Genomic DNA, 23,598 nt, shown 5'->3' with positions numbered 1-23,598 from the left:
CCAGTTACCGAGGAAACAGGGCAAGCAAAACGGCCTGGGCCACCTTCATCTTAAAAACAAACAGTGCCCGCTCCTCATTAAACGGGTTTTGTAATGAAGGCGTTTGCACGCGTAGCTTCCAGGGCCTGTGGCCTCGAGCGGAACCTCGGCTAAGCGGCCGGCGTTTCGGACCGGAGGACTAAAGCAGTGGGATGGGGAGTGCGCAGGCGCCGTGAGCCCAGTGACGCGTCCTGCCCTTTACCGCTGCCCGGGCGTTGCCGGCAGACACGCGAACATGGCGGCCTTCTCAGGTACGTGGAGAAGCTTGCGGGGAATGGGGAGGCGGGAGGAAGAACGGCAGCTTGGGGGGGGGGCGAGTTGCCTGCCTCTGGGATCCGCTTGGACTCGAAAGCTTTAACACACACACCCCGGATTCCGGGGAGCCCCGTCATTCCTGTAAGAGCCAGGCCTCTTTCGACCCAGAAAGTTTGGGATCCTGCTGGATCCCAAATGGAAGGGAACACCTGGCTTGGCCTGGGTGGAAAGGATCCAGGGGTCTTCGTAGACACTGCAAGCTGGACGTGAGCAAAACTGTGGTGATGCTGCAGCAAAATAAAATAAAAGCTAAGACTATATATATATTTATTACATTTTCTATTTTACAAATATATATATATATATATATATATATATATATATATATATATATATAAATTTTCCATTTAATATTATACATTGACATCATCATTATCCACTTTACCGCTTTAGCTCTTTAGAGCCTATCGACTTCCTTCCCTCCCGCCTCATGGCTTTCAAAATTAACCTTTATATCATTGCATTTTGAACGTTTTCCAATTCTAATTACACTCATTACAAATTAGCTCAAAATTTAAATAAAAATAGAAAGATAGGAAATTTCTCATGACAAGTCTTCAGACAACCCTGCTGTTGGGACTTCAGCCACCTGCTAGTGAGGTTAATTGCTTACAATAATTTTTCCTATAAATTTACTCCAGTCCTTTTGGAATACTTGATCATGCTGGTTTCGGATTTTACAATTTAAAGTACTTGTTTATATATCCTTAAAATATCAATGACTTCCCTGCTTCTCTTTCCATGGTTCATTTTACATATAATAAATCCCTGCATATTTTACAAAAACTATACCGTTCAGTATTCCATTATTACATCCATCAACACTTATTTACACCGTTGAATTTATCTTAATGCTGCCAGCATGAAAACACTGAAAAGGCTAAGGCTATTCTAGGCAGCATCAACAGAAGTCTAGTGCCCAGGTTGAAGGAAAGGGATAGTGCTGCTCAATTCTGCCTTGGCCAGGCCACACCTGGAATACTGTGTCCAAAAGAGTACCATCCCTGTCAAGTCTGATTCAGCCCAAATTTTAAAGCACACTTAATAAAATATGCAAACCATATCAACAGTGTGATGCAGCAGCAAACAAATCTAAGGTTGAATCAACAGAAGTCCAGTGTCCAGGTCAAAGGGAAGTAATAGTCCAGCTCGATTCTGCCTTGGCCAAACCACACCTGGAGTGCCGTGTCCAGTTTTGGGCACCACAGTTTAAGAAGGGTGTTGACAAGCTGGAATGTGTGCAGAGGAGGGCGACCAGACTCTGATGGACTATATGGATTACAATATGATTCTGATGGACATGAATCGAGTGGTGTCTACAAATATGGACAAGGCACAGAGACAGGTAGTTACTAAGGATGGTGGACTACCAAAAACTTTTTTCGATATGTCTTCCTGACAGTAAGAGCTGTTCGACAGTGGAATTTGCTGCCAAGGAGTGTGGTGGAGTCTCCTTCTTTGGAGGTCTTTAAGCAGAGGCTTGACAACCATATGTCAGGAGTGCTCTGATGGTGTTTCCTGCTTGGCAGGGGGTTGGACTCGATGGCCCTTGTGGTCTCTTCCAACTCTATGATTCTAAGAGGATCAAGGGTCTGGACACCAAGCCTTATGAGGAACAGTTGAGAAAGCTGGGTATATTTAGCGTGGAAAAGAGGAGATATGATAGCCATTGTCAAACATCTCAAAGGCTGTCACATGAAAGACGGAGCAAGCTTATTTTCTCCTGCACTGGAGGGTGGGACCCAAAGCAGTGAATTCAGGTTACAAGGAAATAGTTCTGCCTGGTGTTTAGTCAGAATCTTTCTGGCTGTAAGAGCTGCGCAACAGTGGAACAGACACCCATGAGAGGTGGGGGACTCTCCTGCCTTAGAGGTTTTTAAGCAGAGGTTGGGTGACCATCTGTCATGAGTGCTTTAGTGGAGATTGCTGCATTGCAGGGGGTTGGCCTAGGCAAGCCTCAGGGTTCCTTACAACTCTATGATTCTATGCGTGTTTACATAGGAGTAAGTCTCACTGCATATAATCCTTTCTTTTCAGTATACATACTTAGGATTTGCTGTGTTTCTTCTTCTTTTGGTTATTGCATTTATATAGTGTGACTTTTCCTTCAAGAAGCTCAAGGTGCCATACATGGTTCTCCTACCCGTTTTCCCCTGCTAACACATCTGTTTGTTTAATTTTCTTGCAGAGATGGGTGTGATGCCAGAAATTGCTCAAGCCGTGGAAGAGATGGACTGGTTGTAAGTATCACACACACACACACACACACACACACACACATTTATGTGTAGCCTTCCAGAGTTGGTGCTTCTGGAAATCTTGCCATGTTTCAATGGAAATTACTTATGATAGTGAAGTTACCATGCTTGTGTGGTGAATACCTGTGAATAACTGCTGCTGAAAAACTGGTGTTTGAATCAAGCAGCAACTATACAAAAACAAGTAATCTGATTCAGATTGTAAAATGCATGTACAAAGCTAATTTTAGTATTGCAGACAGAGTTCTTGTATCGCAGCACTGTGCAAATCAAGAGCAGGGGTTTCCCCTGCAACATTCTTGTTTTTCTTTTATAAACAACCTGATAAATGCCACATTGTTACAGCTTGGGCTATGTTACCTTTTTCTTGTAGGCTTCCTACAGATATCCAAGCAGAGTCCATCCCGTTAATTTTAGGAGGTGGTGATGTACTTATGGTATGTATATTTGTAAACCCAGAAGCCATTCTGACTTGTAAGCAGTATATAAATTAAAATATAATAATATTACCACAGTCTGTCTTATAGATAGTATTGTTCCCTATGACCCTCATTATTTGTGCAGCACTATGATAATCATGCTTACTCAGAAGTAATGAGCACATGAAGAAGGAAGGTTGAAAGAAGACAGTGCATAAAATCAAATCCCCTTTGAAATTACTACTCTTCATTCTGTATGTATGTGACACATTATGCCTTAGCTGCTACTCTTGATACCCACATAGAACAGACTGAATGTTTGTGTATTATTTTATTATTCAATAAATATGGGTGGGGAGGGAGTTCTCACAGTATTTTAATAGCACAAAGGGATTAAACTTGTGAGTTAATTGCTATACATGTAACCATTGTATCTTAATTTTCTTATCAAATCTCATTTCTACACAGGCTGCAGAAACTGGGAGTGGAAAAACTGGTGTAAGTGAAATTTACATTCTTAACTATAAAACAATTTTTGGATATACGTTCAGGTTGTGGGTAGTTTTATCTTAAGTTTAAAGTACTTCATTAAATACCCATAGATCCTGAAAGTTTTGTTAGCATGCTGACATAGCGTACTCAGAAACTGAACACTTGTTTTTCCTTTGTTTAATCATAAGCACTTTGAAACCAGAGTCTAGAAGAAAACAATTGGTTCAGATTGTATAATTTAAATAAGCAACTTCATATTTCAGGCATTCAGCATCCCAGTTATTCAGATTGTTTATGAAACTCTTAAGGACCAACAGGAAGGCAAAAAAGGAAAAACCACTATAAAAACTGGTGGAGGAGGTAAGCCTTTTTCTAAAACATTCACTGTCCCAATACCTGAAACCTGATGCAAGTTGAATTTTACAAACATTGTTTGCTTGTATATTTGAAACTGTGCCAATGGCAGGCAAGTTGAATGCATAATCTACAAAAATAGCTGTATTATCCTATCAACATGTAATTCGGCTAATTATCAATGTTGGAAAGCCAGGGCTTTCTCGGCCGCGGCTCCAATCTGGTGGAACGCTCTGTCACAAGAGACTAGGGCTCTGCGGGACCTGTCATCTTTCCGCAGGGCCTGCAAGACAGAGCTGTTCCACCAGGCCTTTGGTCAGGGTGCAACCTGACCCCCTCCTCTGGCAACCTACACAGAATTTTGCTTGATGGTTGCCATTAATTTGATTTTAATTAATTTTATAATGAATGTTTTTAGAATGTTGAACTATTTTGACTGTTGTTAGCCGCCCTGAGCCCAGCTTCGGCTGGGGAGGGCGAGATATAAATAAAATTTATTATTATTATTATTATTATTATTATTATTATTATTCTGCTATATTGATTGCTTCCTATATTCTTTCCCTGTTCTGGCTTCATGTGATAGTCACTCTAACTGAGTGAATAACTGGCAACTTTAATTCTAAATACAAAAAAAATCAATAAATTTAATTGAAATCAGTGGAATTAAAATTTTTAATTGATCTCACAATTTTATTTCCATTGTGATATCAGTAATATCTGGGTAGTATGTAAATCCCAATGGTTTGAATCTAGGGATGTTTTATATGAAGACACCTGCCAAACATGCTATAATTGTGGTGCTTCATAGTACTGTATGGTATAGCTGTTTCTTCTTCTCAACAGTGCTCAACAAATGGCAAATGAATCCATATGACAGAGGGTCTGCTTTTGGTAAGTTTGATACTAACTTTTCTAGCATTGAAACGGTAACTAGCTGAAAATCAAGCCCAAAATTTAGGTACCCTATGGCTTGGGTCTGAGGTAACATGATCCGAAAATCCTGTTTGACTTTCTGATCTTTAGAGGAATGACAGCACATATAACCAAATTAAATTTCCCCCATTGGTGTCACTAGAGAAACTCAACTATTGTTTATTATTATTATTTGAATTCCAACAGTATGTATAAGCATAGCAGATTGGACATGGGGTACATATTCCTACAGGTCTTAGCACTTACACAAAAAAGAGGAAATCTTCATGTAATATGAAGATGCCATTGCAGATTTTAAAACTGTTCAAAGATCATGAGAGGGTGATAGGTTGAGTCTTTGGAGTTGTAATTTGCTTAATGTCTACAAAATGTTACCATGTGAGTTGTTTGAGGCGGGTTGAAAGTGGGTGTAGTAGCAGTTGCTGTTTTTAAACTTGTTTGCTGTAGTTTTAACTTCTGAGCTACTTTCAGTGGAATCAAAACATTTGATAGGACAGCTTTGAAGGATGTATTTGATTCTTGTCAGATGATGCTTTAACTTTGTCAACCCAAGGACATAATTACACATATCCATAGCTTCATTGTTGTTCTTAAGAGAGTTTGTACACAGCTATTTTTTGCAAGGTTTGCTGTCTTTACATAAAGCTGGTATTTTGTATCTGCGACTGTAAGAGGTCTTCGGGGTTTTCAGATGTGTCCTTTCTGTTGTTCAGCTATTGGGTCTGACGGTCTGTGCTGCCAAAGCAGGGAGATAAAGGAATGGCATGGATGCCGATCAACAAAAGGCGTGACTAAAGGTACCAAAACTACATCAGTGGTTGTGTGCATATGTAATAAAGTTTGTTTTTGAAATAAGAATGCCCCGAATAAACATTTACTTTGTCTGCCTTCAGAATACTGACTACAGATTTAGACAAACAGGCATTTTTACGTGGTAGCCAACATCACCCAGTTGGCTAGTTGATTTTGAGAATAAAATAACTTTTTGTTTGTGCCAGTTGAAATGGTTATTTTTAATATTAAGTCAAATATGTCTCTTCTTTATCGAAAAGTTAGCGAAGCTGAAATTGGTTACATGTAAATGTTTCTAAAATGTTCTAGGGAAATATTATTATGAAGTATCCTGTCGTGACCAGGGTTTATGCCGAGTCGGGTGGTCCTCTATGCAAGCGTCATTAGATTTGGGTGAGTATTTACATAAGGAACTAGGCTGAAATCTAGGTTACCTGCTAGCAGTCACTGATTCTTCTTGCTCGTTAAGGGCATCCCTTCTTATTGCAACGAAATAAGTACAATGCTGGGGTGGGGGATTCTCTGCTCAGGCTTAGAAATCAGGCTAAAGGACATAAGATTTCATTTTAAAAGTATGGTTCTGTTCCTTCCATGAAAGAATCTAAAACTGATCATCTGCAGAACTGCACCAAATTTTGACATTCAAATATTTAGGGGACACGGAATATGCTTTCCTATGCAGGCATACTACCTTAATTATATTGCCTGCCATTTGTGGTTGCTTTAGTACCATTCTCAGCCTTTGTTTTACTTATGTGACCATCCGATCAGGGATCAGTAATAACTGCGGCAACATCACAGCAACTTCAGTCAGATTTTAATACCTGATCTAACAGAGTAAGCAAAGCCTGCTCATCATTCTTAGTCTGAATTGCAACTTTTCTTGTCTCCCAGCACTTCACAGCAAGTTTTTTTTTTTTTTTTTGCTTTGCATTACTTATGCATCACTAGTTGTGGCAGAATGTGGGTGTGCATCCCCATCCACACTCTTCTGCAAGTAATCAACTATGTAGCACTGGATCAGGTGAGAGACTGGCAGCCTTGTTGCCCTTTCGCCAGGGATCTGTTCCTCACTTCTCCCAGCAGAAGAGGTGCAGAATATTACTGGGGAAAGAGGTTGCTTTTATGGAGGGTTCAGAAACCTCTCCCAGTTTCAGTGTGATGCTAATCAGTAGTGCACAGTTTAAAGAAATTTTGCTGTCCTTTTCTCAAAGGGTTTTTTTTTTAAAGAGGAAAGCAAATTTCTAGTGTGACAGCAATCCAAAAAGTATATGGGACCCTTCGGACCCTTCTGGCCCAAAGATGGAAAGTACAAGATATACCAACTATTCAGGAGTGGCAGGCGAAGTTGACAGAATATGCAGAACTTGCCAAACTGTCAGGGAGGATCCGGGACCAGGGAGAACAAAGATACCAAAATAACTGGAGTAAATTTATTGAATATTTAAAGAAGAATTGTAAAGAGGTCAAGACACTAGCAGGATTGACATAATACCTCCAATGTATAATAGTACTAATATGAGAATGATGTGCGTGATGGAAAGAGGATAAATATACCAGTTGTGGGGAGGGAGGGAGGGGGGTCGCGACTCGGCAGAGTCAAAGGGAATGTATGGTGCTATTACAATTTGTTGGAAAAGAATATGTAAGGAAAACAATAAAAATTCACGTGGGGGGAAAAAAGTATATGGTCTGCTGCCTTATAGCATGATCGCTACTGTTCTATGAACCCTTAAAAAAAATTATTTTACCGTACTTTTCGCTCAATTGGACACAGTTTTTCCCCTCCAAAAACTGAGGGGAAATGTGTGTGCGTCCTATGGAGCGAATGCAGGCTTGTGCCATAGTCGCGCGCAACCCCGCTGGCAGAGAGAGGCTGCACGGGGCTATGGCTTCTTTAGCTCCTTGCAGCCTCTTCTGGCAGGGAGATATTGTGTGGGGCTAAAGAGGAAGCCAAGGCAGCGAGTGGGATGGATTTTTTAAAATTGATTTCCCTGTCTAAAAACTAGGTGCGCCCTATGGTCCGGTGCGCCCTATGGTGCGAAAAATACGGTATTTTTTTTTTGCTTATCTTCCAAAAGTATAGTTAGGAGATAGTGGAGAACTGTTTGATTCTAATATTTTTTTAAAAATATTTATATTGTTTTATGATTTGTTGTTATTATTATTAGGTACTGACAAGTTCGGCTTTGGCTATGGTGGAACTGGAAAGAAATCTCATAACAAACAGTTTGATAGTTATGGGGAGGTATGTTTTTCTTTTTCCATTTTACCAAAGAATAGAATGATTAAATGTTGTAGTGAACCAACAATGAAATACATAAATGTAGGCTAAAGTCATGTAGCTCTCAAAAGGAGGAAAGAACAAATGCTTTTAACAGAAATGTGCATGGTGATGTTTGGTTCGATGAGCATTAATTTTCTGTGGAGTATAAATGTTGGACTTAAGCTAACTTGGACTGGTATATGGGCATGCGGTAGTCATGGGAATAGCCTACCCATTGTAATTGTTAGCGACAACACCCTGAGTTGGGTTGGTTGTATGCGTTCAGTTCTGACATTCCAGTGGAAATGTGGCATTTGGAGTGTTTGCAGTGGTATGCTGAAATGGAAATCCTTGGTTCATTGGAGAAGCCACTAGGTAACAACTGCAGCAGTGAGACTTTTCTGGTGGCTACCAGTTGCCCAAATAGTCGTGTATGGTTTTGCTTCCCCTGAAAGTCCATAATTCCCAACTAATTTACACAAACTATCTATCTAGAGATCTTCAGAAGTTGCATTATCCATTTTAAACCTCCTCCACAGTGTGGGTTGGAAGCTGGCAGGTACTGGTATTCTGCAACTTTATTTTACATCTCCAACAAAATTCAGTATTGATAATTAGAGATACTTTATTTCACTTTATATCCACCTTCTAAAATGATAAGGTGGCCAACAATAATTAAAACAAGCATGCCTGAGGATGGAACTAGTAGCTTTAATGGCAGTAGCAGTTCTGTCTTCATTACAAGATAACTGATAAAATTTGTTCTATTGAGTTGATTTTTTTTAATATTTATGTATAATACTTTTGTGTGATCCATAACTCTTTACAAAAGGCTTGGATCCAGTGAAGTGCTCTTGGAAGGGAGTTGGTGGAAGGAGACTTTCCTGTCCATCTTACCCAGGAGCACCCCCCCCCCAAACAAAAACACTTCTACTGAGAATTGGGGGACCATCCTGAATGGGATGAGCTGTGGTGATGCAGAATGAGGACTGCTGAAAATAGGGCAGAGGCACCTTCAGTGCGCAGAGGGGAGCTCCTGCTCACAGAATGTGCCTGCACTCAATTTTCAGTGATCTTCACCTCTTCTGGGCACAGCCTTCCTTTTCAGGATATACTTACAGGGAGGAGGCTGGCCGAGGGACCAGAAGCAGGAAAATCTCCTACCAATGCACTCCTGCACTTTCCAGTATCCAAGCCAAAACTATTTAAGCCATTGTGATAAGTAATATGCTCCATACAACTGCTGATGCTTTATATTCCTGTAAAACAAACTACTTTCAATCAACCTCCTTAATTTTATTATCTTTATTATTTCTTTTGGTAGGAATTCACTATGCATGACACAATAGGCTGTTATGTAGATGTTGATAAAGGGCAAATCATGTTCTCCAAAAATGGTAAGCGGTCTACTTCCCTCCCCCTATTTAAGTAATGGGTTAAATTCATAAAAAAACAGTCAACATAATGCTTTATTTCCCCCCAGGCAAGGACCTTGGACTTGCGTTTGAAATCCCGCAGCACTTAAAGAACCAAGCACTCTTTGCAGCCTGTGTCCTCAAGGTAATTTCTGACTTTTTCCAAAGCACACGAGACTCATTCTAACCGATTAAAAAAAGATGCATACTCTGCTTCTATCATGCTGGACCCTCCTTCCATTTTACCAAGCGTTGCTTGTGGAACTTCAAGAAGTTCCATGTGGCACAATGAGAAAGGTGCTGCTGGAAAGTTCAGGTCCTAAGCTTCCATGGAACTAGCGACAGGGCTTTAAAAAATACCTTTCTATTTCAAGTGTTTAAAGATGAAACCTGCCTTACTGATGCTCTAAACAGGTGAACCGCTTCTCCTTAAAGGGCTAGTTTTAACACCTGACCTGTAACTTGCAGCAAACATCACGTGACTTTTCTATAAATTCCGTTTGACAAGCTTTTATGTTGTGTGTATTCTTTTAGAACGCTGAATTGAAATTCAACTTCGGCGAAGAAGACTTTAAATTTCCACCCAAAGATGGCTTCGTTGCTCTTGATAAGGCTCCCGAGGGTAACTCTGTGAAATCCCAGCATGCAGGTATGCTTGGGGGATGCTCAGGTGTAGGAGCCGCCAAAAGAAAAATGTCATATCACATAAAGTCAAAAGCTAAAAAATATGTGGCCAGTCGTCAACTCAGTACTAAGGGAACTTTCTCAACATTTCCTATTGCAGGAAGTGCACAAGTAGCCCAAACAAAGAATCAGCCAAATGCTCCCAAAGCTTTGATTGTGGAGCCTTCCAGGGAACTGGCAGAGCAAACTCTGAACAACGTGAAACAATTCAAAAAATATGTGGATAATCCTAAATTAAGGTACAATGAAATTGGGACAGGGGGAGTCATAGGGTGCCGCTGAAATCCCCATGATTCCATACACAATCATGCTCTTCTCTTACTCTGGTTGGATAAGATGATTTCACAGCACGAGATGTAATCTAATGTATGTTGCTTTCAGGGAGCTCCTAATTATTGGTGGAGTTGCTGCAAGAGAACAACTTTCCGTATTGGAGCAAGGGGTAAGTTTTAATTGCTCTTAGTTTGCATTATATCTACAAACGTATCTATCTCTTTAAAAAAAGAAAAGGTGCACAGATGAATTCTAGTGAGTGTGTATTTTTTTTAAAAAAAAAGTATGACCCCCTTGCCTTTCCATTGCACAATGTCTACGGAAACACAAAAGCTAGTGTTTTGGTATTATTTTAAATAGTGGATTGTTTATTGTAGTGGAAAGTACTTTGTGACTGTGTGTGGTGCAAAGCAGTGTATAATTTTTGGGAATAAATAAAAGCAACATAAAATTGCATTAAAGCAGTTAAGAGTCTGGAAGGCAGATGAGAAGCAATATAGCTGTTGGTTGAGAAATCAGTAGTTTAGCTGATGGTGGCTTTTTAAGTATGAATGAGATAGAGTTGTAAAGCACTATGTACAGTTAATGCCTCTCTTGCAATATTTGTATAGACCTTTAAAAAGACCATTAAAGTTTTATCAAAGCAATAATTTCTGTGTGTACACAGTGTGTTTCAGACATAATCTAAAATGCTTGAAAGATAAATACTTCCTTAGGCTACATTCCAAGTGTTAGTGTTTTCATATTATTTTGGCATGGACACAGTATACTATTGCACTATTTACATTTTACAGGTAGACATAGTTGTGGGAACTCCTGGAAGACTAGACGATCTCGTGTCAACCGGAAAACTGACTTTATCGCAAGTTAGGTTCCTGGTTCTTGATGAGGCTGTAAGTGTATAGAACATCATTTTTGAATAGCATATTTTAAAAAGTTATATACAACATGCACTGATGAATTACCCCTTTTTCTGGGAGCCTTCTCCTACCAAAATATGTGAGGCTTGTTGGACCTTCCAGGGAACAGCAGTGTTGAGGAATTGTTGAAAATTCCTTCCGAGACATAAGGGAAGAGACATCAGTTGGATGCCAACCCTCAGCTTGGGACTCTGGTCTATGTGAGTTATTGGCAAATGCAGGGGGCAGACAAGCACTTCAAAGTTGGGACCCTGCGTGTCCTTGCAAGATCCTGTGACTCTTAATAGCCTAGTGTGCCTCCAACTACCATTGGTTTTCTGAGCCCCTTCTAATCTGACTCTCAAAATAAAAAAATTCCCTCCAGTAGCACCTTAGAGACCAACTAAGTTTGTTATTGGTATGAGCTTTTGTGTGCATGCAGACTTCTTCAGATACCTTGGTGTGCATGTACACTTCTTCAGATTCTTGGTATCTGAAGAAGTGTGCATGCACACAAAAGCTCATACCAATAACAAACTTAGTTGGTCTTTAAGGTGCTACTGGAAGGATTTTTTTTTAATTTTGTTTCGACTACAGCAGACCAACACGACTGCCTACCTGTAACTGACTCTCAAAGTGAGTGCAGAACAAATAAGAGAATTGCAACTGGTCAGCGGATGACTTCCATCTGCCCCTGTTCACATTTTCATCTGTCAAAATACCATCATAGCTTCTTCCAACCAGAGGAGGAGTTGGTGGGTTTCGCGAACCCCTGTACAGTGGTGCCCCGCAAGATGAATGCCTCGCAAGACGAAAAACCCGCAAGACAAAAGGGTTTTTCGGTTTTTGCGACGCTTCGCTAGACGATTTTCCCTATGGGCTTGCATCGCAAGACGAAAGCCCATAGGGAAATCTCGGGGACCTCTTTTAAATGCTGGCGGTGGGGAGCAAAGCCTTTCCCCCCCCCTCCGGACTTCAGAAGAGGTCCAGGAAGGCTGGCGGGGGCGAAAGGCTTTGCTCCCCACCGCCAGCATTTTAAAAGCGGTCCGGGATAGCAGGGAAGCGCTTCCCGCTATCCCGGACGGCTTTTGAAGGCAGGGGGGAGCAAAGACTTTTGCCCCCCGCCAGCCTTCAGAAGAGGTCCAGGACCTCTTCTGAAGGCTGGCGGGGGGCAAAAGTCTTTGCTCCCCCCTGCCTGCCTTCCCGGGAGAGCGGAAAACGCAGTGCTGCCTTCCCGCTCTCCCGGAAAGGCAGGCAGGGGGGACAAAGACTTTTGTCCCCCGCCCGCCTTCGGAAGAGGTCCAGGAGGGCCGAAGCCTTCGCTGCCGCCCGCCAGCATTTTAAGATCGCCCCGGGACAGCGGAAAAGTCTCCGCTGTCCCGGGGGCTTTTAAAATGCTGGGGGACGGCAGCGAAGCCTTCGCTGCCGCCCGCCAGCATTTTAAGATCGCCCCGGGACAGCGGAAAAGTCTCCGCTGTCCCGGGAAGGCAGGCGGGGGGGGAGCAAAGACTTTCGCCCCCCGCCAGCCTTCAGAAGAGGTCGGGGGACAGACTGTCCCCGGACCTGGTCTGAAGGGAGTTTCCATAGGAACGCATTAATTGATTTTTAATGCATTCCTATGGGAAACCGTGCTTCGCAAGACGAAAAACTCGCAAGACGAAAAGACTTGCGGAACGAATTAATTTCGTCTTGCGAGGCACCACTGTAATTAGTCAGGAGGACTGTTCGTTGAATAGTTGGATCTACTACATACTTTTATTTCAGCTTTAAAACACGTGGGTAAAATACCTTATTGAGACTGTGTAATACTCTTTTTGTTCAGGATGGCCTTCTCAGCCAGGGGTATTCTGATTTCATAAACAGAATTCATTCTCAGATTCCTCAGATAACTTCAGACGGGAAGAGGCTGCAGGTAAGAGGTTCGCTTTAAGGTTTCCTAGTTGACCTTTCCCCAAAGCCTAGCATAGCTGTTGTGTGTACCAAAAGTTGTTTGCTCAAGCTTCACCATCTCTAAGGAAACTTAAAAACTGTGACAATGTTTTCCGAACCGCTGTGAACTAGGAACTTGCACAATTTAGTTTCTGTTGCTCTAGCTGAAATAATAAATTTCATAATAAAATAGTGTGGGGGTAAACAAAAACTGAGAACACTTCCAAGTGTCTACTCAAATTGATGGTGTCCTCAGGTTCCTGCTGTTTGGCAGTGCATGAAAAGCAAAAGCAAGGAAAGTAACACTAGCAAGAAATTGATCCATACTTCCAGAAGAAAAGAGGATTGTTGAGAAGCCTTGCTGGCTTCTTCCTTCTCTCTTCTTTTCTTTCTGTCTCATACTCATGTGCCACAAAGCTAACCTATATGGATGGAAGACTTTACACACACAGTATGCAATAACAAGATTTGCATTTATTTGTCTGCATTTCAGTGGCGCATAATACATCAATGTCCCAGTGTTATACCTTACAACGACTTACCTAGGCATTCTGCCAAATGCCTCAGTTCTTAATGTGAAGATTTCCCATACATCACTCCCAGTGCACCAGATATAAATGGCTGAGCAGCTGATGCTTCTGCCAGTACTTGTCTTGACTAAAAGAGGTTTATTTTGTAAATTTTACAGATTGACAGAAGTCAAGAACTGTAATCGCAGAGGGGCTTGTGACATGTGAAAGCAACAGTAAAGGTCTTTACCCTTTTCATCTCTGCTTGTTTGTTGTTGTTTTTAGGTAATTGTGTGTTCTGCAACTCTGCATTCATTTGATGTGAAGAAATTATCTGAAAAGATCATGCACTTCCCCACTTGGGTAGATCTGAAAGGAGAGGATTCTGTCCCGGATACAGTGCACCATGTTGTTGTCCCTGTAAATCCCAAAAATGACAAATACTGGGAAAAGATTGGTAAAAATCACATCAGGGTAAGTAGTACAAAATATATTGGAATAGACAGAATTTTTAAAAATTCCGGATTATAGTTTCAAGATGCACACAAACATTTAAGTTGGAATTGTGGAATAAAGGACAAACGAAATGGGATTCCATAACTCAGATTATGAATGTTAAGAACATTGTTGTGAAATGCCTGTTTCAGCTTGAAATGTAGTTCAGGAACTCAAAACTCCTTGGACATATTGTAGGATGTGTGGTGGGCCTTACAACCTTTTTATTTTACTGTAATAATGTCCTATTTCCTTACTGAGGTTGGGAGGTTTGGTGTGGACTCCTCTCCCATCCAAATCTCCCTGTGGCTGATTGACATCCGATCCTCAGATAAAATGTGTTGGAGGGGATTATTGGGTTGTTCTTGTTGTTATTATGTATTTTGTGTCGTTGTTTTTTGTTGTGAACAGCTCTGAGACTTGGATGCCTGTGTTTGGCTGCATCATTTCAATCTCAACCTTAAGATTGGGCTACAAAGCCATGTGGCTGCAGATAACTGTTTTTTAAGGATTACTAAACAATGAAATATAAATGACTGTGTGCTTTCTTGCAGCCCTGCATTCTTTTGCATTAGCTCTGAATGCCTTTGGTCACTTCTAACATTTCAAATTTTACTTTTCAGACTGATGAGGTGCATGCAAAGGACAATACAAGACCTGGTGCTAATTCTGCAGGTAACCAGTCGTTTGGTACACACATAGCTCAGTTGGTTAGAGTGTGATGCTGATAACACCAAGGTTGCAGGTTCGATCCCCATAAGGGAAAGCTGCATATTCCTGCTCTGCATGGGGTTGGACTAGATGATCATCAGGGTCCCTTCCAACTCTGGTGCTTTTGTATTTGTAGAAGCCAATGGCTTTAGCAAAGTTCTTCAGTAATGCAGAAGCCGTATGAATCAATAAAGCAACATCACTTTATTTCAGTACTAAGATCTTGTTACAGTTAACCAAAGCAGGGGGCTAAATCTTTGTATAGTAAAATTAAAAAAAAAATCCCACAAGATAAGACTCACCAAATGGAAAATGTTAATACCTTTTAACTAGCATTTCTTTTTTTTTTTTTAAATAATATTTATTAAGGTTTTCAAGAATACAGAAAGAAAAGATTAAAATACATTCAAGGCCTTATTTTCATACACCCACTTTCCGGGACTCCCTCCTTCCCCCACCCCTACCATATTCCCCTATCATATTGTTGGCTCCACAAGCTCTCAATTCTAATTAAAACTTAATTTGTATAAACCATTCTTCAAATTTAAATTTAAATTTATACAATCCTCATCAATACCCTTAATAAAAAACAAAAGTTCTCTCCCCAGGGCCCACCGCCTTTCCATTCCACAATTTCCCTTTTTTTTAATGATAAGGACACCCCACACAATAGAAATATAAGAAATAAGAAATAAAAAATATAATAGATGAAAGAAAACCAATTCAGAAAATAATTGACAAGCCTTTGGATTCTAGTTCTCTCCCCCCCCCCCCGTCCCCGGTGGTCAGGGGGAAATTAACTAGCATTTCTTAATTAAGTTTTAGAACATAGTTGAAATCTATGGCTATCATTCTAGAAGGATGAGTTGCCTCAATTCAATGTTGTACACGGTGTCAGAATAAACTCTCATTTTTCAGTGTATGCATGCTTAACACACTGTGTAGGAATAATTTATCTTCTTCTTTAGAAATGTGGTCAGAAGCAATTAAGATCTTAAAAGGAGAATACACTGTCCGCGCCATTAAGGAACACAAGATGGATCAAGCAATAATCTTCTGCAGAACCAAGATAGATTGTGATAACATGGAGCAATACTTCATGCAGCAAGGAGGAGGTAGTAATTTCATGCCTGTTAGTCTTCATTTTGTCTATTTGCAAGGTGATACCAGTTTGCAGATCTTTCCTCCAGGTTTGATTGATTGGTTCCAAATGGTAGTTTTTCATCCTGGATATTTTCCATAATGGTTAGATTTCCTCCTGCTTCTGCTGTGTACATGTAACACCTTCTCAAAGAACTAGAGGTGGTGGTATAGCTCAGTTACAGCCCTGTAAAAAAATCTCCCTCACAGCAATGAACTACCCTGAAGATACTTTTTTAAAGTTTCCCTTAATTAAACTAACTTGCCCAGAAAATCTTCATATGTTGGTTACTCTCCTCTGTTAATTTGCATGGCAGTGGAGGAAGTCTGCAATTAGAATTGTTGCATGTTCCTTTGGATGGCACCTTAGTTTGGTCAGCTATTTATAAATTTGTTCAGTTTCCTATTTTCTGTTTTTCTATTTTATTTCATATTGCCCACTTCACACAACACAGTGTGCCAAACTTTGACTTGCAGATGCGCTGCCTTTCTTTTTGCTGCCAAGTTTGGCTCAGTGTGTCATGCAAACCATCATGAAAACTGCCATCTAATACAAAGGTTGCATAAAGATTTTTTTTTTAAGACTAAAACAAAGAAAGAAATTCCACCTTTCCCCCAGTGCAAGCTGTCTGTTTTAAATCTGGTGCCACATCACGTTTGCTTTAAGATAAAGCTCTCTTTCATACTTCTTCATAACTAGCATAACTAACAATGAGAGTCCTAATATACTGCTTTTGTTTGGTTTTAAGGTCCAGATAGAAAAGGACACCAGTTCTCATGTGTCTGCCTGCATGGTGACAGAAAGCCTCATGAAAGAAAACAGAATTTGGAGCGCTTTAAGGTAATGGTTAGGGCTGTAATGTTGAATAGGCTAACCCAATAAAGCATTATTTGCTCAAGGGGGGGATTTTAAATGGTGAGACTATGAGATACAGCTTTTTATTAGGGAAAAGTAAGGAAAGATATCCTTCTAAGCACAAATAGTAGTTGTGTTTCTTCCTATTAAATTGTAACTTAAGCTTCTTTCAGTATTATTATTATTATTATTATTATTATTATTATTATTATTATTCAGTCTTTTAAAATGACATCTATATTTAAAGGTTATTTAATATGCCATTCATTTGGTAAAAAGGAAGTAATCAGCTAGAAAAAGGGTGAAGAGGTCTAGTAATTACATGTAACCTTAGATCATTTATTATTTATTTATTTTATACAGCAGTATAAACAATACAGTCATCGTAACTGGGAAAATACGAAAAACTCAATAATGCATGGTTCATTCATTCTTAGTTCGTTTAGCTTCAGAGCTAATGAAAAGAGAGCAAAAACAGACAGCAAATGATACAAATCAGTCATCATTATTGGGAAAACCAAAAATCAATAATCATGCATAATTAGTTCTGGGGAACTTAAAGAAAAGAGGGAGCCAAAAACAGAGACAGGAGATGTAAAGATAAAGATAAAGGAAGAGGAGAGAACAAATAGATTACTGTTCAAATTGTTCCTAGGATTACATGTGGCTGAACCTAAGATTTTATACCTTATTTTTCTTTTCCTCTTTCCCTTTTGGTAAAACTGCAGCAGAGTTTTGGCCTTCATTAAAAACCCATATGCACTGACACATCTACTCAATAATACTAGTATACTTTACAATCAGTGCAGACAGTGAAACTCCATTGAATCCTAAGCAGTGAGCCTGAAGCATCTGTGTATTATCTACCAAGACTACTGTGGTTGGTCTGAGCAGTCACCATAACTTCTGTTCAGGAACTGCAAACCCACAGGGGCCCATATTGCTCCCATATCTGGTCATAGTCCGGTGGCAGCTTCTGTAGTAGGCTAAACATTAGGATTCCTGGTACAAAAAGATAAGGACAGTGTTGTCAGTAGTGTGGTTTGGGGAGAGTGGGTTATATTCTATGATTCCATGAGCAGAACTCTACACAGGGAAAGGATGGTCCTGGTACTGTCAATAGGAGGAAACTTTTACTTATTTTCAATTGGTTTGCCATCTCTGGAAGTGGTGTGTGTGTGTGTGAGAGAGAGAGAGCGCAACCATCCAACAAACAAACAATCAAACCAGCTCCCCTGTTAACAATTCCATTTGGTCAAAGGCCCTTTCATTCATAGAAACACAAAATTTGTGCACAGACGGGCACCTTTTTCTCCGACCCCATGTCTTTCATTTGAATGTGTCTTTTAGTTGTAGCTGATGCCTTGCCTTTAAACTGAAATAGTTATATGTGAATGAACTTAAAATACATGGCTGTTTAACGAACTTCTCTGTTTAGAAAGGAGATGTCAGATTCTTGATCTGCACTGACGTTGCCGCTAGAGGAATTGATATCTCTGGTGTTCCTTATGGTAAGAACTGAAAAGACTCACTAGCAAGTAGCTATCTGTTGATGGCAAATCTGAACACCTTTTTAATCCTCTCTCTTTGATGTCATTTTAAAAAAATGGGCTCAAACTCATTTTCAGGTAAACATTCAAAAATCCCATAGAATTCAGTGGGAGAGTTGGGCACAGGCTGATTCTCTCGTGTTAAAATCAGCAAAACTTAAAAATGCTTAACTTGGAAGAAGGGCTGTATTTCAGTGGTAGAGCACCTGTTTTTACTGAAAAGGGTACTAGGTTTAATCACAGGATCTCTACGTAGAGCTGGAGAAAACTTTTCTGAAGTCCTGGGGAGCTGCTTCTAGTCAACATAGATGTAGAGGAATTCACTGTCTGATGCTCTTAGCCCAGTCTGGGTTACATTACACATCTAAGGAAAAAGCCAAACAGGTGGGATAGGTGATAGAAAAACGTAAAAATGGGAAATGTATGGAGTTTTCCGTAATTTATCATTTCACATAGGGACGCGGGTGGCGCTGTGGGTTAAACCACAGAGCCTAGGACTTGCTGATCAGAAGGTCGGCGGTTCAAATCCCCGCGATGGGGTGAGCTCCCGTTGCTCAGTCCCTGCTCCTGCCAACCTAGCAGTTCAAAAGCACGTCAAAGTGCAAGTAGATAAATAGGTACCACTTCGGCGGGAAGGTAAACGGCGTTTCCGTGCACTGCTCTGGTTCACCAGAAGCGGCTTAGTCATGCGGCCACATGACCCGGAAGCTGTACGCCGGCTTCCTCGGCCAGTAAAGCGAGATGAGCGCCGCAGCCCCAGAGTCAGCCACGACTAGACCTAATGGTCAGGGGTCCCTTTACCTTTACCTTTATCATTTCACCTGAATAAATTGTGTACAAAATGTTTTTTAACAACTTAGTGTCTACTCTTTCTCTTTGATCAGTTATCAACGTCACACTTCCAGATGAAAAACAGAACTACGTTCATCGGATTGGCAGAGTAGGAAGAGCTGAACGGTATGCTTTCAAAACTTTCTTATCCCATTTTGTTCCTTTTATACTTGAGTTTATTAACTAAAATATATCTGTGTTTCAGGATGGGTCTGGCTATTTCTCTTGTGGCAACAGAAAAAGAAAAGGTAAGTTCTACTTTCCTGAGAGGTAAATAGGGAATATATAGAGGGAATGTACAGCAGATAAGATCTTTGCGTCTTTTTACTGTCTTAATTTTGTGCACCTATATGCAGTGTATATATCTAACCTTTCAGATCCAAAGTTGCCCCACAGTGGCTGATAAAAATCACAAAGAACAGTCCGCATAGCCATTAAGAGTTTAGACTTTCCATAGTACTTAACTCAAAGTCAAGTCAGAAATTTTGATACCGCTACAATTTTATTGGATGTTTTAAGGGGGGTTCCTTAATAATGCTTAAACGCTCATGGGTTTTGCCTCCTAACATGTTGTTCAAACTTCTTACCTAGGTTTGGTATCACTCATGCCCCAGTCGAGGAAAAGGTTGCTATAATACTCGACTGAAGGATGAGGGTGGTTGCACCATTTGGTACAATGAGATGCAGGTAATTTTTTTCACTAGTACTGTTAAAAGCCCTTTGCATTTTGAAAATCAGGCCAACTTGATGCTCAGACCCTTGAATGAGTTCATGGTAGATCTTTAAACTCTGGCCATCAGAATACTAGGGTCCCCAAGCTGTTTTAAGGTTTAAGTGCTAGTACTAACACCTGTGTGGTGGCGCTGTGGGTTAAACCACAGAGCCTAGAACTTGCCAATCAGAAGATCAGTGGTTCAAATCCCCGCGATGGGGTGAGCTCCTGTTGCTTGGTCCCAGCTCCTGCCAACCTAGCAGTTCGAAAGCACGTGGGAGTGCAAGTAGATAAATAGGTACCGCTCCAGGCAGGAAGTCATGCTGGCCACATGACCCAGAAGCTGTCTGTGGACAAACGGCGGCTCCCTCGGCCAATAAAGCAGGATGAGCGCCGCAACCCCAGAGTCGGTCACGACTGGACCTAATGGTCAGGGGTAATTTACCTTTACTTTTTATCATATCTCTGCTCAGTGTTCTCTTTTCCAGATTAAACATACTCAGCTTACCTTATCTTTACTAACACCCGTGTACAACTTTTGCTAGCCTTTAATATTGCATGCAGTGGCAGAAGGTTAAGACTATGTTTTTATTTGAGTGCGCCATCATTAACTCCTAAAAGCTGGGGGTGACCTTGCTTAAGTTTGAATTTCTTTATTATTATTTTTATTTGGTCTTACAAATTCATTCACTCTCAAAATCACAAATAATAATAAAATAAAAAACACAAGATTCTTTTGAATCTCTGGATTTCCCTCCTCCCCTCCATGGCTTCTTTAGTTAACCTTTTCAACAGCATACTATGTCCTCCTAATTTTTCAGTTTTCCATCATATTCAAAGTCTGCGTAACGCTACAAGGGTTATTTAAGACCTGCTAAAGAATTCAAATGATTCCAGTGGTCTGTAAGATATTGTGTGAATTTCTCCCATTCTTTACTGAAGTTTTGATCCTCCTGGTTTCTGAATTTCCCAGTCGTTCTCACCATCTCTGCATAGTCTTAATAGTTTAGTCTTCCAGTCCACCTTAAGTTTTAATTCCCATTGGGTAGCATCCAATTGTGTCACACAGCGAGTTTTCTCCTTCCCACTGCAGTCTCTCCCCTGTGCCCCCACCCCTCACCCCATTCTGCTGCAGAAGGAGTGGGCAGAATTGCCCTCGTGCAGCATTATTATTATTATTTATTGAATTTATATACTGCCTTATACCCAGAAGACATTGGATATCGCCCACTGATTTCAGCAGAGCTTACATTCTTAGCTTCTTGACCAGATCATGCTTGGCATGAGTAAAATGGTGTGCATCACCCAACCATCTTAATCATATGGCCATTCTTAATCATATGTAATTCTTAATGGAATTAAATTCAGCAGCATTGGTTTTAGAGGCTAACATTGGCTCATTAGTGGACTTCACATGTGCATTTGCTGCCATGAAGAATCAAGAACCATCTTTGTGTTTGTATTCTCTTCCCTTAGCTGCTGGGCGAGGTAGAAGAGCATCTGAATTGTACCATTTCGCAGGTTGAGCCAGATATAAAAGTCCCAGTAGATGATTTTGATGGTAAAGTCACCTATGGGAAAAGGAGAGCTGCTGGAGGTAAGTGAAGAATTATTGAATAGAAATCTTGCTGCATTTTGGAATAGGGAACTGGGTTTTCTGGTCGGTTGGAATCTATTCTTGCTTTTTTATTTTTCCATTTTCTGTGGGTTATTATTCTGTGCACCCAGAATACTGCACACCCAGTGGAGCAGCAAGCTTGTTTTGAAACTTCAGATCTCCTAATGTGATTTGATAGCAGCATGTGGGTTTACTGTTTCAGAAACATGGCTGACCACCACACAATCCTAAATTAGTTCTCTAGATTACATCCATCAGAGGGCAAAGGGTCTTTTTTAACAAATAAGTACGGTGGGAATAATCAATATTCTCAGCTCTTGTAGCTCAGCCGTAAGTAGGCAGGACAAGCGTAATTGAGACTTTGCTTCTTTTGGCAGGTGGATCCTATAAAGGCCATGTGGATATTTTGGCACCTACAGTACAAGAGTTGGCATCCCTTGAAAAGGAAGCACAGACATCTTTCTTGCACCTTGGTTACCTTCCCAATCAACTGTTTAGAACATTTTGATTTGGCGCCGAGGTGAGAGTTGGGTGTTAGGCTTCTAGCCTGGAAATGCGAAAATCCCTGTAGCAGTAGGACTCCGTTTGCATATACAAATCTTGCATGCCGAGCAGTCTCTGAAAAATGTAAACCCTGATAAATTAGCTATTAGTATTGATCTAATAAAAACGGAACTGCTTAGAACTATATATTTGTGTGTTAATTGTTGTTGTTTTTCCTACCCTACCAAGATATATGCTTAGAATACCTGACATAAATGCAAGATCGCTATTGATATATGTCAGATTTTGGACTGCAACTTCCAGCATTCTTGGCCACTGGTCATGCTGAAGGCAGCTGCATTCCAACCACGTCTGAAGAGCATCAGGTCCTCCACCCTGAAGTGTATATATAGTGATTCTGTAAATCTTGAGATTTAAAAATGTCGACTGTAGCCCTCATTTTGTTTCCATACATTTGCTGAAATCTTAAATCCTGCCATCTTGTAAATGGCAATTTTATTATTATTATTATTATTTTTGCCCAGCAAAAGTGCTGTGAATTATCAGATGCGCTGATGTGGAAGTGGTTGCTTTCCTTTAAAAATCTATCTCAAAGGATTTCATTGAAATGCCATTGCTAGCTTAAGCTGAGAGCAGGGATGCCAAAAAGGAGACTCTTAATGGAAGCACACACTGAAATTGAATTTTGAACAGTGCTCTTCAGATAAATAAGAGAAGTGAATGGAGAAAGTTGTGGCTACAATGAATCTATCATTTTAAGTGTTTCTCCATTGAGAACTTCAAGCAATATCTTACTTAGCTCACAGGAGCCTATGTCTAGACTACCTCTTTAAACCTTAGGTAGAGTTCTTAGAACTTTCTGCTTCACAGTATCTTCCACACAAATGTGAAGAAGTGTGAGCTTCAGCACTGACTTATATGTGAAGCGCTTCAAGATAAAGGCAGACTGCACCCGTGTTTCATTTTGTTATTTCAAGTGAATATGCCATTTTTTCTGAGAGAAGACTCATTTCGCCCTCTGCTACACATGACTTAAGTTCTACACTTGTGCTAAATGCTGTTTTTTTAAAAAAACTGGCCTGAAAGCTGCACCAAGAATTGATCCCTCTTAAAGTTGTACTTGGCTGGGCCAAAAATGGGACTCCAAAACAATCTTCTTCTACAGATTGAAAACTCAGCCTGTAAGAAACCGTGTGGCCCTTACAGAAGTGGATCTTGAACTCCAGTCTTTCCCAGGCCAAAGTTAAGGCTTCTGTTTAAACCATAGGTGGGAAAACTGTGGCCCAACAGCATTGCCAGTGGTCAGGAAAGATGGGAGTTGCAGTCCAATGACTTGGAGATTCCCCAGCCTGATCTAGACTCTAGGGGACCATCCAGAAACGAAAGAATGATTCAAACTTTAAGACTTCATTCTAGTTACCAAATCAGGGTTTTGTGATTTATTTTTTTAATGACCTTTTAGTACCTACGTTAAGAAGTTTCAGCCTGAAAGAGTGGTATTCGACTAAGTTTTACTTAGACAAGTTCCAGTGAAATTAATGAACGTGACTAAGTTCAATGGGTCCAGTCTTGGTAAAATTTAATTGAATACCACACCAGAA

At 40.5% G+C, this 23,598-nt stretch overlaps 1 protein-coding gene across 1 annotated transcript; it reads left to right on the top strand.

The window, feature by feature from the left end:
* The first annotated feature begins 192 nt into the window (after nt 1-192).
* On the top strand, nt 193-22,183 carry DDX1 (DEAD-box helicase 1). Its single transcript, XM_081906198.1, has 26 exons — nt 193-290; nt 2,543-2,594; nt 2,986-3,049; nt 3,500-3,529; nt 3,787-3,883; nt 4,724-4,771; nt 5,527-5,610; nt 5,915-5,998; nt 7,777-7,853; nt 9,196-9,268; nt 9,355-9,431; nt 9,821-9,935; nt 10,071-10,209; nt 10,352-10,412; nt 11,038-11,136; nt 12,965-13,054; nt 13,866-14,054; nt 14,699-14,750; nt 15,755-15,901; nt 16,676-16,767; nt 18,221-18,293; nt 19,217-19,289; nt 19,369-19,411; nt 19,755-19,850; nt 21,352-21,472; nt 21,871-22,183. The coding sequence occupies exons 1-26, from the start codon at nt 275-277 to the stop codon at nt 21,999-22,001; spliced, it is 2,223 nt and encodes a 740-aa protein (XP_081762324.1). The 5' UTR covers nt 193-274; the 3' UTR covers nt 22,002-22,183.
* Nucleotides 22,184-23,598: the final 1,415 nt, after the last annotated feature.

The sequence above is a fragment of the Podarcis melisellensis genome, assembly GCF_964234715.1.
Source record: "Podarcis melisellensis genome assembly, chromosome: 3".
Classification (NCBI taxonomy): Eukaryota; Metazoa; Chordata; class Lepidosauria; order Squamata; family Lacertidae; genus Podarcis; species Podarcis melisellensis.
This window is presented reverse-complemented; position numbering and strand designations above follow the sequence as displayed.

What these genes read in the sequence shown, in the direction of transcription:
- DDX1 (XM_081906198.1), top strand. An exon ending in GTGGATAATCCTAAATTAAG is followed by an intron (nt 10,210 to 10,351) that starts GTACAATGAAAT and finishes TGTTGCTTTCAG; the next exon opens with GGAGCTCCTAATTATTGGTG. An exon ending in GAAAAGGAGAGCTGCTGGAG is followed by an intron (nt 21,473 to 21,870) that starts GTAAGTGAAGAA and finishes TTCTTTTGGCAG; the next exon opens with GTGGATCCTATAAAGGCCAT.